Raw genomic sequence first — 13,816 nt, 5'->3', positions numbered from 1 at the left:
AGACTGAAGAGGAAATGCAGCCATCATTTCCCAATACCATCCTGCTAGCCCGACAGGGCTGGAATAGTCACGTCTAATGGCCTAATTCAGAGGCTAACCCAGTTAGCACAAAGCACACAGCCAGAGCAGTGAGCAGCTGTCACGTCAGCTAGCCTTGTCGGACTGCGGTATGCTTGTGACGGGTGTTTGCTTGAGTTTATATGATTGTGTGCATTTAACAAAGTCTTTTATTTGTGTGTTTTTTGACTAAAAAAGCTTATTGAACTTAGTGAACTAGCTGCCCACACATGTTTCCCAGCTGTCCAGAGGGAGCTGTGGGGCTCTGTGTCGGTGATTTCTGGCAGTGTGTGTTCATGTGTTTCAGAGGAGCGGCTTTGGAGGAAGTCCTGAAGGGAAGAAGAGGGATTTTCTTTTCATTGGATACGTTCAAAGGTTTGAACTACTTGTTCTTGTTGGTTTCTACAATATCAGCGGCCAGTTTAATGGGCATAAATATACGAACATCGAACAAATAGAGACATTCAATCCTTTTTCCAACACTACCACACTTAATTAGAAATATCAAGCAAGGCACACAGCACACTGATGAGACAGGCTCCGTACCAAGATTAGATAGCTACTAGCACAGTCATTTGATCCATTATCAATATGAAAATATTGATTAGTGGGGTTTTAAAAAGTTGAGGCCATCCTGATCAGAAAAATATCTGCAAACCATTTTTACACAAGTTGTTGTAGTGACATCTAGTGGCCATAGTAAATATAATGGTAGCAAAGAAGGAGGTCAGGCAGAGCAGTGTAAAGGGCAGCAAGTCTGTACGGGCAGGAGGTGGTAGATGGCTGGTTGGGTCAAACAAAGCCGAGGTAGTCAGTGATCATTTTGTTCAGCTTACTGCACCAGTTAAGTTACTTCGTGTCCATTACATAACTGAGGTTCAGTGCATAACATAGGTACATTTGTAACTGAAGTCAAGTATTTTAACCGAAACCACAATCTTTTTTTTCTCTACCTCATCTCAACCTGTTTTCTCAACACTGTCTTTACAGTGTGTGAGTGTGTGTGTATGACATACATGAAGTCAGTTCCAGCTCTCTCTGTGTTTTCCTTACATTAGTGCACTGTTAAGCCTTTTATCTGTGCTCCTTTCTGTTCAATAATGACAAAGCTGTTCCTTAAACCAGCAGGCACTTTGGACCAGTCTTTGATCTCAGAGCCCCGGTGTTTGTCTTTAGGTTTTTTTTTTTCTTTCCCCGCTCCGATTACTGATTCCACAGCAGCAACAAGAGGGAGCAAGGCGTCCTCAGTCAGCTCTTCCTGCCCTCACCCTCTGTCTTTCCCTCCCTCCTTCTCCCTCCTCTACTCATCTCGCTCCCCTGTGGGTGGAGTTTGTCACTGAGGACTGAACAAGATTCAATCAACAGAGCTAGTTGCTGGTTTAGAGCAGAGGGGAGCGGGCAGGTAGGCAGAAGAAGAAGAAGAAGCGGATCAGGTAAGGACATGTCTAAATGCATGTGGAGATCTCCGCCTGTTACCCTTCTTCCTCAGGAGCATAATAACAGGATTATTCTTCTTCTCCCTCCTTTTTTGGTAGCTTTTCTTCTTTTGATTCTCACTGCCTGTGTGCCTGTCTGTCTGTCTGTCCGTCTGTCTGTCTGCCTCAAACTATATTTATATATTTATAATGAATCTGCCTCTTAGTGTCTCTGAGTTCATCACTTTGCATACCCATCAACCGGTGCCTGAGTAAACTCCTGCAGTCTTAAAGTCATTACATGGTGTTCATAAATCTGTTTTTTCTTAATGATTTTAAAACTGCACATAATGTTACTGCACCGTAACATGCATCTCATACTCAGCTCTTGTTTCTAGCAGTTAGGGAGTATTTGGGAGCTTTTTAAAAAAGCTTTTCTGTTGCACATTCTGGACTGTGCTGCTGGACGGCAGCCAACGTTTGGCCACTCATGTTTTCAGCAGAATACCTTCTTCCTCTTCCCTGATGGCTTGCGTTTCTTTGAAAATTGCCGGCTGCTAAGGACCCTGTCATTATTAAGATTAGAAGAAGAAGCCGTAGCTGTGAGTGGATGGAGCGGACATTCCCAGCTGTGAAGCGAAGCCACTTGTTATGTGACACATCGCATTCCCTCCCAGCTGTGCGCTCTGTGCTCATCCCTGGATTTTAGTTTGGGAGAGGCAGGATGGAATTCTGCTGGGTTATGGAAGGGTTGCTTATAATGAGGGTAGAGTTATGGGACGCTATTTGACCTTTGTAACGTTTTGATTATTATTTTGTGCTGGTGGTATGTTATCTTTACAAGGGGGAGATGGGCTAAACAGACAGAAAGCACATGTTCCGATTCTACCAGCTGGTGTGTGTCAAATCTTTAATCTACAGAAAAGTTCACCCAAAAATGTAAATTCAGTCATTACCTCCTACCTCTGTGCTGATGGAAAGTCAGGTGAAGTTTCATAGTCCACAAGACATTTCTGGAGCTTCACAGTTAAACGGCATTGCAGCATTCTCCTGAAAAACTGCAGTAGCTGGAGACTTGTTTTAAAATGGGTTAAAATGGGTTACAAAACAAAACAAAAAACACATCAAATGGCTCCATACAGCTCATCAACTGTAATCCAGGTCTCTACGTTATTTACATCCTCGACGTGGCGGTCGAGCGTGTACGCTCACTTCAGACGAACTGAAGATTTCAGCTTAAAAAAGGCTGTAAATAACCTCCCTTGAAATTAGTTTGGGATCTTGGGGCTTCTGGAGACTTAGATTACAGCAAACGAGCTATATGGAGCCATTTGAGGGTGTATTTTTTTTTTTTTTTTGGTTGTTTTTTCCATTGTAAAACAAGTCTCCAACTACTTCAACTGTTAAGGAGAATGCTACAACTCTGTTTACTGCGAAGCTCCAGAAATGTTTTGGTGAACTAGGAAACTTCACTTGACTTTCCATCAGCATGGACATTTACCTAGACATACAACATTTTTCCGTTCAAAGAAGCTATACTTACTGTATCTAATGGATTGTGCTCTATTTCCCCCTAAAAATGTTTCAGTTCTTAACAAACATTCGAAGTGATTTCATTTTATACTTCCATAAACTCACAAGAGACGTGTTTTGGAAAAGAATGGTCAAACCCAAATATAGGTCAACTGGAGCCTAAATGTCCCAAACTGCGAACTGTATTCTGTTAGACCCTCCTGCCTGTTTAATGCCTCCTTCGATCTTTAATACGTCACATGCCCAGAATGTAAAGTAGGCAACTCTGCCAAGGTCACCCTGATGACACCAGCAAGGGTTAAAGCGAGACTATGTACATAGACTTCTTCCTTAGTGGTTTTGCTCCTACAGTCTGTCTTTTGCAGCTAGCTTCTGTTGACTAATGTTCACCAAGGTTAGAAAAATTGTGTGCATTGTCGCACTTAGCACTCTCCTGTTATTTTCCACTTCTTGCAACAGGCTGCTGTTCAGTAGAAGGTACACCGGCCGGCTTTAAGGCCTGTGATACAGGTGGTGCTAAGCTCCGTGACTTAGTAACTACGTACAAGGGTAGTTGGGCAAGTGACGTAGCTGTAAAGCTAACGGTTAACATACACTAACCAGCTGGGAATGTACCAGCCAGACAGTGGCTATCTGGAACAATGACTGTGACTCAGACCGTATCACCCAACATCAGTGCTGAACCTCACTAATGCTCTCATAGCTGAATGGGAGCATGATAAAGCCTCTGGGTTAAAAATTAGATGCACAAATATCAATCATGTTTCAGTAGAGCAACAGGCATGACGTATTAATGATTGTTTCAGAAAATGATCTCTGTGGTCAACCTGAATTTATGATACTGCAACAGTTTGTTTTTAACCAGATTATCACAGATTAACACAACTGTTAGGACGCATCCTGTAGCACTGTATTGTTCAGGTGTCCACATAGTTTTGGCCATAGAGTGTGTTTTCTTAAATATTGCAATGAATGCAGATTTTAAAGACATTCATCCGCAAAAGAAATACTTCAACAGCTTCCCTTCTGCTCTATAGGAGCACACACACACAAACACACACACGCGCTACATAGCATGAAGATTTGAAGCTTGTTTCAGAGCGAACCAAAGTCCAGGTGAGGTGAGAGTATATCACATTTTAGCAGATAACAGCCTGTCCAACATTGTGTCACAGTAAATGACAGCTTGTCACTGATATTTACTCCCAGTTTAATGGCACTCAGTAATTTGTCCTGTTAGAGATTTGGACTGGTGTGAGTCCCAATGGGGAGGCTGCAGATGGGAGGTGGGAGCGCTGGGAAAGGTCCTGATGTTAAGCTGCCTGGAGCACTCTTAGGGTCCGGGCCCTGTTTGCAGTTGATCCTTTTCCTGTTTTGGCAGAGCTTCGAGTTACAGTCGCTCGACAATAATGTCAACACGATGCATCCAGGGAAGCTGTCTTATTTCCGTGCTGTGGATGTAGATCCTAACCAGACTGGGACCACCGACCTCACCTTATATTATCCTCACGTGTCGGGGGGGGGAACTGTTTTCTCCACGGACACGTCATTCAGGAGGAGAGTGTCAGAGACGGCAGGTCTAATGACAGACTACATTTACATTCCCATAAGCTTGTGGCAGTTCAACATGCACTCCCTAATCCCAACCTAAACAGAACGTCAGTGTTGCATGGTATGGTACCACTCTCTCCAGCTGATTCACATCCTCTTAAAGGGGCGCTCCACAAAGCTTACTCCCGAAGATCACACGCTATGAGGAGCGGGGCTCATCCTGTTAAAGCATTTGTATCATGTCTTCTGTGGCTCTGGGGAGGGAGGGTCTTGTAAGAGCTTCACCGTTGAGACACCCCAAAAATTGACTTTGATAAGGGATCCTAGGTGTTAAATACAGACATCCCCAGATTTCCCAAAATGGTCATAGCTGGGAATCAGGGAGTGTACAGCAACCGGGGCCATACTGCCCACTGCTCCTCTGGGATGCCTTAAATGCAGAGCACCAGTTTCACTCTGATGTACAATGTGTGATTGTGATTGTGAGGAATAAAGATTCTTCTAATAAAGAATGCTGTTATCCAAAACTGGTGTTCATACTATCTTCTGGTTGTCAGACTGTTGTCTGCGCTGGACATAAAGGGCAGAGACCACAAGTACACTGAAGACTGTGGAGAGTGGTATCCACTTCCTTTTTTTAATATCATGCATACTTGTTGTTAACGTATTTTAGAATTCCTTCCAAAACTTTCAACCAGCATATACCTTACTGCTAGTCATATGATACCTCGTGCTAATTATAGGTGTGTCCTGTCACTTAACAGGAACTGGCAGTTTCCATGGTAACGGGACGCAAACCCTCTTCTCAGAGCAGTTGGCATCTTTCATTCATGAGGACCTATGTTAGCGACTTTATCGAGTGGATTCCACTAACTGTTAATATTGCTAAAGCCTAGAAAGTGCCATCATTACTTCATGTTACTTTGTTACACTAGTTCCACCGAGCAGGCGTCATTTTGCCCGTGATAGTTTCCCGAGTGACCTCTGCAGGAAACTTATTGATAGTTCAGGTGCTTTTTTAATCGATTGACTGAGATCCTAACTAATCCTGATCACAGAGGAGAGTTTCTTCAAAGCTGTACTAATCAGCGTCTTTATATCAATTTTGAACTTAATAACTCTGTGTAATGTGAAAAAGGTCATGGTGACAAACACACAGAGAATAATCCCCCCCAGCTCTACTGTGCCTTGTAGCCTCTTTAAGCTCATTGGTTTGGCCTGCAACTTCTCTCATATCTCTCATTACCAATATACCCAAGTTACAGTATCAGCTGTTACTGCTCTTCAGGACCTGTTTTCAGCTGAGCAGCAACTTCTAATATTAAACATGCAGTCCTACAGCAAAACAATAAAGTAGTACAAACACGAAAATTATCTACATGAGACAGAATTTTTAATAAGGACTGACAGATGCAATACATGGCCAGCATTCCGGATGTGGTCAGAGCTGGGGGTGAGGGAGGCTGTGACGATTTGGAACCTTGTTTGTGCACTCAGCTCCTTGAACGTGATTTTCCAGCTCCCTCGACACAAGCATTGTTCACGGGGACAAGCTCTGACATGTTCCCCAATGCGGCGGCTGATTATAAGGTGCTTTTTCGGTCCAAGGTGCTTTCTGTGTGAGGTCTTGAGTAGGTGTCCCAGAGAAGTGTTGAAGGAATGTGGCGGGGTGACGTCCAAAGCCTTTTCTTTCTCAAATACAAAACAACTCATCGCACATCCCAAGTGGGGTCTAGGGTGAGGTAAGATGAAACTTTATTGATCCCTCTGGGGGAAGGAGAAACAAGGTACAAGGAGCCAACAGTGAAACGGAACATAAAATGAAAACATGCCATGACTGAAAAAAAAAAGAGAGGCAATATAAGACCCCCTGAGGTTATACTGAAGGAAGTTTTAAAGATGGCTCTATAGGATGTTTGTCCCCTGCTGCTTTAATAATTGTTGTAACTCCAGCACAGATTAAGTAGGGGAAAGGCCCGTGTTGGGGGCGACTCTATAAAGGTCAAAGGTCAGTGAGAAACATCATGCTATTACTAGAGAGGCTGTTTAGCCTCAGGAGAGGGCCAGAATTTGTACATAATGAACATATTTCCTGGCACCCTGAGCATAGAACAAGTCACAAAGTCTATGAATAGAGGTCTGGAACAAGCCTGAAGCTGGCTGAAAACTCTCATTACTGCTGTTCTCTGTCATATAATTACAAAAACAATGAACAGTGAGTGTACTTTCCGGTTGTTGTCTTTAAACAGCAGTGTAGGTTGGGCTTTTTCTGTATGTGGGGGGTTATATTGTTGCTCGCTCATGATTCGACTTGTAGACCTCAGAGTTTGATCATATTTTTTTCTCGTGGTATTGGCTGCTTCTCAACAACTATACAACGCTGAAGTCGTGATAAAGACCTGTTTATGGAGACTGCTCCCCCTATAGAACAAGGTATTTAAAAGTATGATATGTAAGATTTCTGCATTGAAAGGCCTGCAAACAGCTAGATGTTTGTTATATAGTTTGTTGAGTTGTGCACTTACATTGTCACAAGTGTTTCAACCAGAGAAATCCATAACTTTACTGAAAGTAACGGTGCGGTTCACTTGATCGCCTGTCGCTCCAACTTCCCAGGTGGAATCAAAAAGAGAGTGAAAAGGAATAAAACTTCAAACATTACCTCGTCAAACATTAATCTGGCTGTTTCCCCAAACAGCCATATTAGTGTGCATTAGCCATGAGCTAGCCAGCAATGGCAAGCACTGAGGCTGTGTATGCCTTTTTTTTAGCCCTCTTCTTTCCCTCTCTCCTCTCTGTAACATGAAGTACATTTCCCCTCCAGCTCCAGTCAGCAGTCAACATTACACCACATCAACATCCGCAAATGGAGGTCGCCGCCACTGATCACTGCTGCAGTCAGGTTGATAAAAAGGAGTGAGGGTAAATCCACTTTTTAATCCCAAAAATTGCAAAGCAGTCTCCAAGCTCTCCTCCTGTCAGTAAACGGATCCGAGTCAGGATAGAATCTGATGTGACTCCTGGTGTTTCTTCCTCCAGAAGGTCTGGATCTGAAACAGACTCTCTTCTCCAGAGCTGGAGGCTCTAAGCAGCTGAGGTCTGGAGAGGGAGAGACCTTTAGTTGCAGATAATGCATATTGTGTGTTTAAGATCAAAACTTTAATCTTATGCAACACCATTAAGGGGCAATCACAACAAGAGGTATTGCTAGAGACCTTGATAGTCTAACCACTATTCAACTTGTCAGCGTCCCACTGCCTTTTCCATTCATTGCATTTTGCATTAACTGCGTCTGCTGTGCACACAGTTGCACCACGCTCTTTTTGCCCAAGTAAAGCTTTTCAAATGTGTTTTCGAAACTGCTGCGCCTTTTGCAATGAGAATGTATGTGACTGGGGCCTAGTGCTATCTTATTTTTTTTTTTTTTGCATTTTCCATAAACATAATATTGAAGAAAAAAGAGAATAATTTGGGTGGTACACTTATTGATTTTCATTTCCCCAAGATTAAAAGATCAGTTCAGAAGTGGTGTCAGTCTCATGGAGTCAGGTGTGCTAGCTGAGCATAAATACTGGAAGCAGGGGATAACGGTGAGTCCTGCTATGTCAAAAAGTTAAGAAATTTAAGAAAACGTTTTTTTGTTTGGAAAAGGGCAGGCCTTTAAAATAAAAGGTGGCAGTCAGATCAACAGTAGACAAGTGTTACCAATGGAGCATGTTGGTAAATCAAACTCTTGCCAAGCCAGAGTGAAAACATGTCTTCAATAGTGAAAATCCTTCTGATGTAACTGACGCTACGGCAGCAGCTATGCTAACGTCTCCACCAAGGTTGTTCTTGTAGGTTTCAAACAAACAGCCACTTCTCTCCCTGGTTGTCATACCTCAACAAAGCCCGTCGCTTCCAGCTGTTCTGCATAGGACACTGGGCTGGGCTGAAACCTCTGTGGCTCAGACACCAGCTCATAGCTCCAAGCCTGGCAGCTGCTTCACAAGGCAACACAGTCACTGCACCCTGCTGTTGTTCGCCCAAAAATAGCTCCAGCATGTGACTTAATCTAACACCACCAGTGTTAATTTTTGCATTTTTGTTAGTGCGTAGATTTGGCAAAGTTAATTAGTGAGCTGTGGAGGTGTTAGGTAGGGGGAACCTTGGACAGAGCCAGGCTTGTTGTGACCCCTGCTTTGTTATTGTTAAGCTTGGCTAATCATGTCGTGACTGCAGCTCTGTTCTTAATGTGCATCAATATCTCAGTTTATTCTCTGAAAGAAGGTAAATATGTGCCCAGTATTTCCCAAAAAAGCTGAACAACTTTAAAGCCCTAGGTCAATGCATGCTTTTCAGCCTTAAAGTATTAAAACCTACCAGTCGAAAAGAAATATGTTAGTTATGGATTATTCTATAATGTAAAATCTGTATAGTTTTTGAGCCCCATGTCTGTTATGTAATCTTTGCGCTTATAGTTTATTATGGAATCACTGATTAGCCTTTTCGAGAACAACTTTTAAGCAGTTTTTCTCCTATTTTTGCTGTGCTGGAATGTATGCTTCCTTCAGGGTACCCAGCATCTTTGAGGGACACAGAAAGGAAGAACAATTATTATCTACGGATTATTATCACAGAAGAAACATCTCTATGACCTGAAAATATTGCAATCCAGCCGTGGCTCCTGAGCATTGTTCAGTATAATTTCATTATAGCAAAAAACTAGTGATGTATGTAGAAAGGCATGTGTCATTCATACTGAAAAACCCAAATCAAAGGCTCCCTCAGCGCTACAGAGCTTTCAGCATCTTTTTGCTCAGTGTTTTGGCTTTTAAGAAAAAAAGGCTCTAAAAACCAACAATACACCACCTGCTCAACACCAAACAGAGAGAGACCAACAACATTAGCAGTTAGCTGGTGAATATTATGGAGCATTTAGCTGCAGGAGAAGGTGGAGACCAAAACAGAGTTCAGAGGAGTGTGAAAGTCAGACTTATTATTTTGCATTTCTGAGGTTTTTTTCTGTAGAAACAAGATGACACGAAGCATCACAATACATTGTTTTATATACCAGTAAGAAATGACTCAATCAGAATCTTGTTTCATTTCTTTTACAGCTCCTGGCCGATCATGTGACCTGGTAAAGAGCTCACAAACACAATATCAACAAACAACCAGAGGAAAATGTAGCTTCTCCTCAAGAGGAAGACATCCCTTGATTTGCTGAAATCCCCGTCTGAAGTGTGTTTCTGAGAGTGATCCAGCTTCCGCTTGGAGCCAGTCTTTGGAGACCTTACAGGACGTGGGATTGTGACTGACAGTGATGGGTTCACGGGGTCAAACACTACCCTGGACCTTGTTTCCAGTGCTTCTGCTGGCAATGACCTATTCATCACACTGTTCCCTTGTGAAAGTCAATAAGGGTTTAAAGGTGAAACGAGGTCAGTCGACCTACCTCCAGGAGGGTGACCTGCAGTTCCATATTCCCCGTCAGAAGGATGCATGCAAGGTGGAGGTGGTGTTAAATGAGCCCATCACTCAGCGAGTGGGAAAACTCCTGCCTCAGGTAATGGAAAGATCCTCTTCTCATGAAAACCACAGAAGGCACTTAGCCATGCAGAGTAAAACCGAGGTGTTATGCTCCCATGGCACTGTTTGAAAGCTAACATGTAGGAAACTATGTCATATATTGTAAGTGTTGATGTAATGATGACAAGAGCTTGGTGCTGGGTTGTATGTCATGTGATTTCCTTCTCACCATTCCCAGCAGATTCTGTAATATTACTACAAAATGTAACTGGCCCAGATGATCCCACAGCTGTATGCCTCAGTGTGTAATGTATTGAAATCCAAAGCACATGAAACCTGTCAAAAACAAATTAGATTGTGATAAGGAGTGAATGATTTAAAAGATAAATTGATAACAATAAATACAGAGGTGAATGGAAACCCAGTGTGGAGGCCCAGAGGCCCAGAGAGGCAAGGTTTCATTTTTGAAACAAATGGACAAACAAGGTTTGCCGTAAAAATGTCATATTTTCATCCAAGTGAGTTTTAATTTCTCCAATAAAATACATTAAATACATTTTTGGTCAGAAAAGGCATGACAGTATTACATTACATGCTAACAAGCAATGCATGTATGTTGTGTTCGGAGTGCAAAGAGAAATTTAAGGTGCATTATCTAAGAACTCTATAGCACAGGAGCTTTGGACCGGGAATGGCCCAGGCTAGCTGGACTAACTTAACTCTAACATCAGTAAATATCTTTACAACACAATCTCAGAACTATTATTTATTCACCATGGGTTGATCATTTTAGTGGATTTAAAAAAAAAAAAAAATGTTGTGAAGTTCTCACATACTACACCTTTAAAACTCTAATGGAAGAAAACATGAGGACTTTTAGGCCTTTGAAGAGCATGGGGTAGTCCTGCAGTTGTGGCCGAAAGGTGTATTACAACAACAAACAGACAGACACACACACACACACACACACACACACACACAACTCGAAAAAGCATTTCTTCTCGACCACTGTCATAATTTGAATACATATTTAGGAAATGCAGGAACATTGTCCTCTTTTTCACTTTTTAATTACACATCAGTTAAAATCATTTTCATTCATTTAAAAAAAAATCAATCACTCCGTTTACATTTTTCAATACTCAACCGAGTGCACAAACTTTTCCTTATTTATATCAAGTGATTTGAGTTGTGTAAACATAATCATAAACATGTTCATCACACTTTTATTGCCAGGAATGGAAAATGTCATCCTAAAACACATTATATTTGGTTTTGAGCTGCATATGAAGGCAGAATGGAGGTTGGAAAACAATCCAGTCATCATTAAAGCAAATCCAAATTCTCAGCATCTTGCAAATGAGTCTTTAAGCTGTGGTTCACTGCAAACTCTGAGACATGGAATTCAAACACAACAAGGGATTTAAGCTTGGTTTAGGCTTTGTGTCCACTGGGGTTTAGGGTAGGTCAACTGTAGAGTGAAAAGCCATGTTTAGGACATCTACTGCTGTCCTTACACATTGTTGCTCGGACATCTGTTTTCATTTTTGAGCAGCCTAGTGTTCAGGCAAGAAAAGAAAATATATTTTTGCGGGGAAGAAAAGGTGGACGGACGCTTCCATACTTCCTCCTTTGTTTCCCAGGCAGACGGGCTGTCTCCTGTCTAATGACTGTGCTGACAGATGCAGTCACCTGCTGAATGTCCAGGATGAGACGTTGGTCATGCTTAAAGCAAGAAAAATCTGGGAAAAATGTTCCCTTTTCCATTTACACCTTACACAGACATCCCTTCTTGTCCACTTACCAAGTCCTCCCTGCAGGCTCTGTTTATGTATACAATAATAATTAAGTTTTGGTCACTTTAGCACCATCGAGAGTTAGAGCTCATCAGAAACAGTTCATGGTCAGTGTGTGGCTTCATAGATATAGTATGCTGGAACTACTAGTTAAGTAGTTATTTAGTTGTCTGTCCTCACATCATTTATCATAATAACCATTCCAGCAAAAAACGTGATTTACAGGTCTTTCATTTCCTGGTAAGTGTCTTGGAAACAACTATGTAATTTAGTACTGATTACAGGGAAAATAAAGATTTCCGTCTGAGGAAAGCTCCGTTATGACACATTCTTCATTTATCGTCGGAAACTTTATTCTCCAGATGAATTGGATTGTATTCTTCCCTGTGGACAAACGAGACACTTCATGTCGATCTGACCTCTGAATCATATAAAGCTTTCCTTTAGTTTTTGATTTGGTATTTATTAGTACCTTTGCAGATAAGCTGAATGTAATTTAATCTGGATCTTAAATCTGATCTTATATCTTGTCTTTGACACCTCATGCCCAGGAGACACAGACATGACAGTGAACTAGTTTTTATCGGGATTAACTGAAAATCAGATTTTGGCTTCTTGTCAGAATATTATCGAAACTACTATAAAAGCACTACAGGCTGAAGTGTTAAAGCTAGACTTTGTATTTTTTTTTTAATCAAGAAATATACGATTCGTCTTCTTACACAATAAAAGTTAAACCAGAAGGTAACACAGTGCACCTTAACTCAATTTAAAACACAAGGTGCTGCTGCAACCTTACTCGGTCTGGTTCAACCACAAGATTTTGGTGGACTATGTTAGCTGATGTTAGCCTTAAATATTGTAACTTATCCTCTTTCTCAGAGCAATCAGTAAAACATATCATTCATTCACAAAGTATTCAGTTTATTGTCTGAATACTACCAACTCTATAATTATTGCTTAGCCCACCTAGCTAATGCTTCGGTTTGCTAAAGCCTTTAAAGTCCTGCTGGTGAGTCAGTTATTGTGATACTTGCACAGGTTCCACAGAGCACCGCGTGTATCACCCAAAATTGTTTCCACGGTAACCTTCCCAGGAAACAGCTGGATACTTGTGGCACTGTTGCACTACATTTTAACAGTCACCACTATTGTGTAATGTTTAGCACATATCAGGTGAGCTGAGCAATGTTCAGGTGATTTTAACTCGCTCATTACGTTTGATTATGAAGATGTCTCCCTTTACTTGTTCAGGTATTTGACTGCCACTATCTGGCTGATGAGGTGAAGTACGTCCACAACGGCTGTCCGTTGTTAAAGGAGGACGCTGTCAAGCTCCGACTGTACAGGTGCAACAACTGCATGTACTTCCAATGGGAAATCCGTTTATTTCCTTTTTCCCCCCCCCCTGTGGGAATATGATCATCTTGTGCTTTTCTGATCAGGTTCACAGAGACAGAGACACACATGGAGGTGTTTTCTCTCCACGTGGACATTATGGAACCTGAATGCAGCATCATAAAGCTGGGGCCCAAATTCCTGGAGGTCCCTGAGTTCTACAGCCTCTCTGATGTCGTGGATGGTAATGTGGTGTCCTTCCACTATGAGAGGAGGTCTAGCCTGGAGTGTAGCATCCATCTGAGCGGCCATGACACCCACCTGCCAGCCCACGGCCAGCTGGTCACCGGAGAGCCAGAGAGAGCCATGAAGAGAGGGGATGAGCCAGAGAGCTTCATCCACTTACGTCAGCAGCTAGGTAAAACTATGGAAATGTATGGCTGACAGCTGACAGCTGATGGTGGGAAGTACCACATGTCTAGTTCATATGTGAAAAGGAAAAAATCCATATAAAAAACATAAAAATTTTGACTGAGAGTGTGAAAAGGTAATATTTGTCCTTTAAGGGACTGCCACTGTCTTCTTCAACTTCATTAAAACTTTGGTTTGTCTCAT

At 42.0% G+C, this 13,816-nt stretch overlaps 1 protein-coding gene across 2 annotated transcripts in view; it reads left to right on the top strand.

The window, feature by feature from the left end:
* Window positions 1–1,354: 1,354 nt before the first annotated feature.
* The window catches only part of frem1a (Fras1 related extracellular matrix 1a), a 31,650-nt gene continuing 19,188 nt past the window's right edge, over window positions 1,355–13,816 (top strand). Inside the window, exons 1-4 of one of the 2 annotated variants that reach the window (XM_037113326.1) lie at window positions 1,355–1,490; window positions 9,656–10,104; window positions 13,118–13,212; window positions 13,309–13,619. In XM_037113326.1, the coding sequence (XP_036969221.1) occupies window positions 9,862–10,104; window positions 13,118–13,212; window positions 13,309–13,619 (649 nt within the window). In that variant the 5' untranslated portion in view covers window positions 1,355–1,490; window positions 9,656–9,861. Of the gene's footprint in view, window positions 1,491–9,655; window positions 10,105–13,117; window positions 13,213–13,308; window positions 13,620–13,816 lie in introns of those variants that run through there. The other variant, XM_037113327.1, reaches the window with a different exon arrangement.

The sequence above is a fragment of the Acanthopagrus latus genome, chromosome 10, assembly GCF_904848185.1.
Source record: "Acanthopagrus latus isolate v.2019 chromosome 10, fAcaLat1.1, whole genome shotgun sequence".
Taxonomy (NCBI): Eukaryota; Metazoa; Chordata; class Actinopteri; order Spariformes; family Sparidae; genus Acanthopagrus; species Acanthopagrus latus.
Note: the sequence above shows the minus strand (reverse complement) of the source record. Positions and strands in the feature narration are given on the sequence as shown.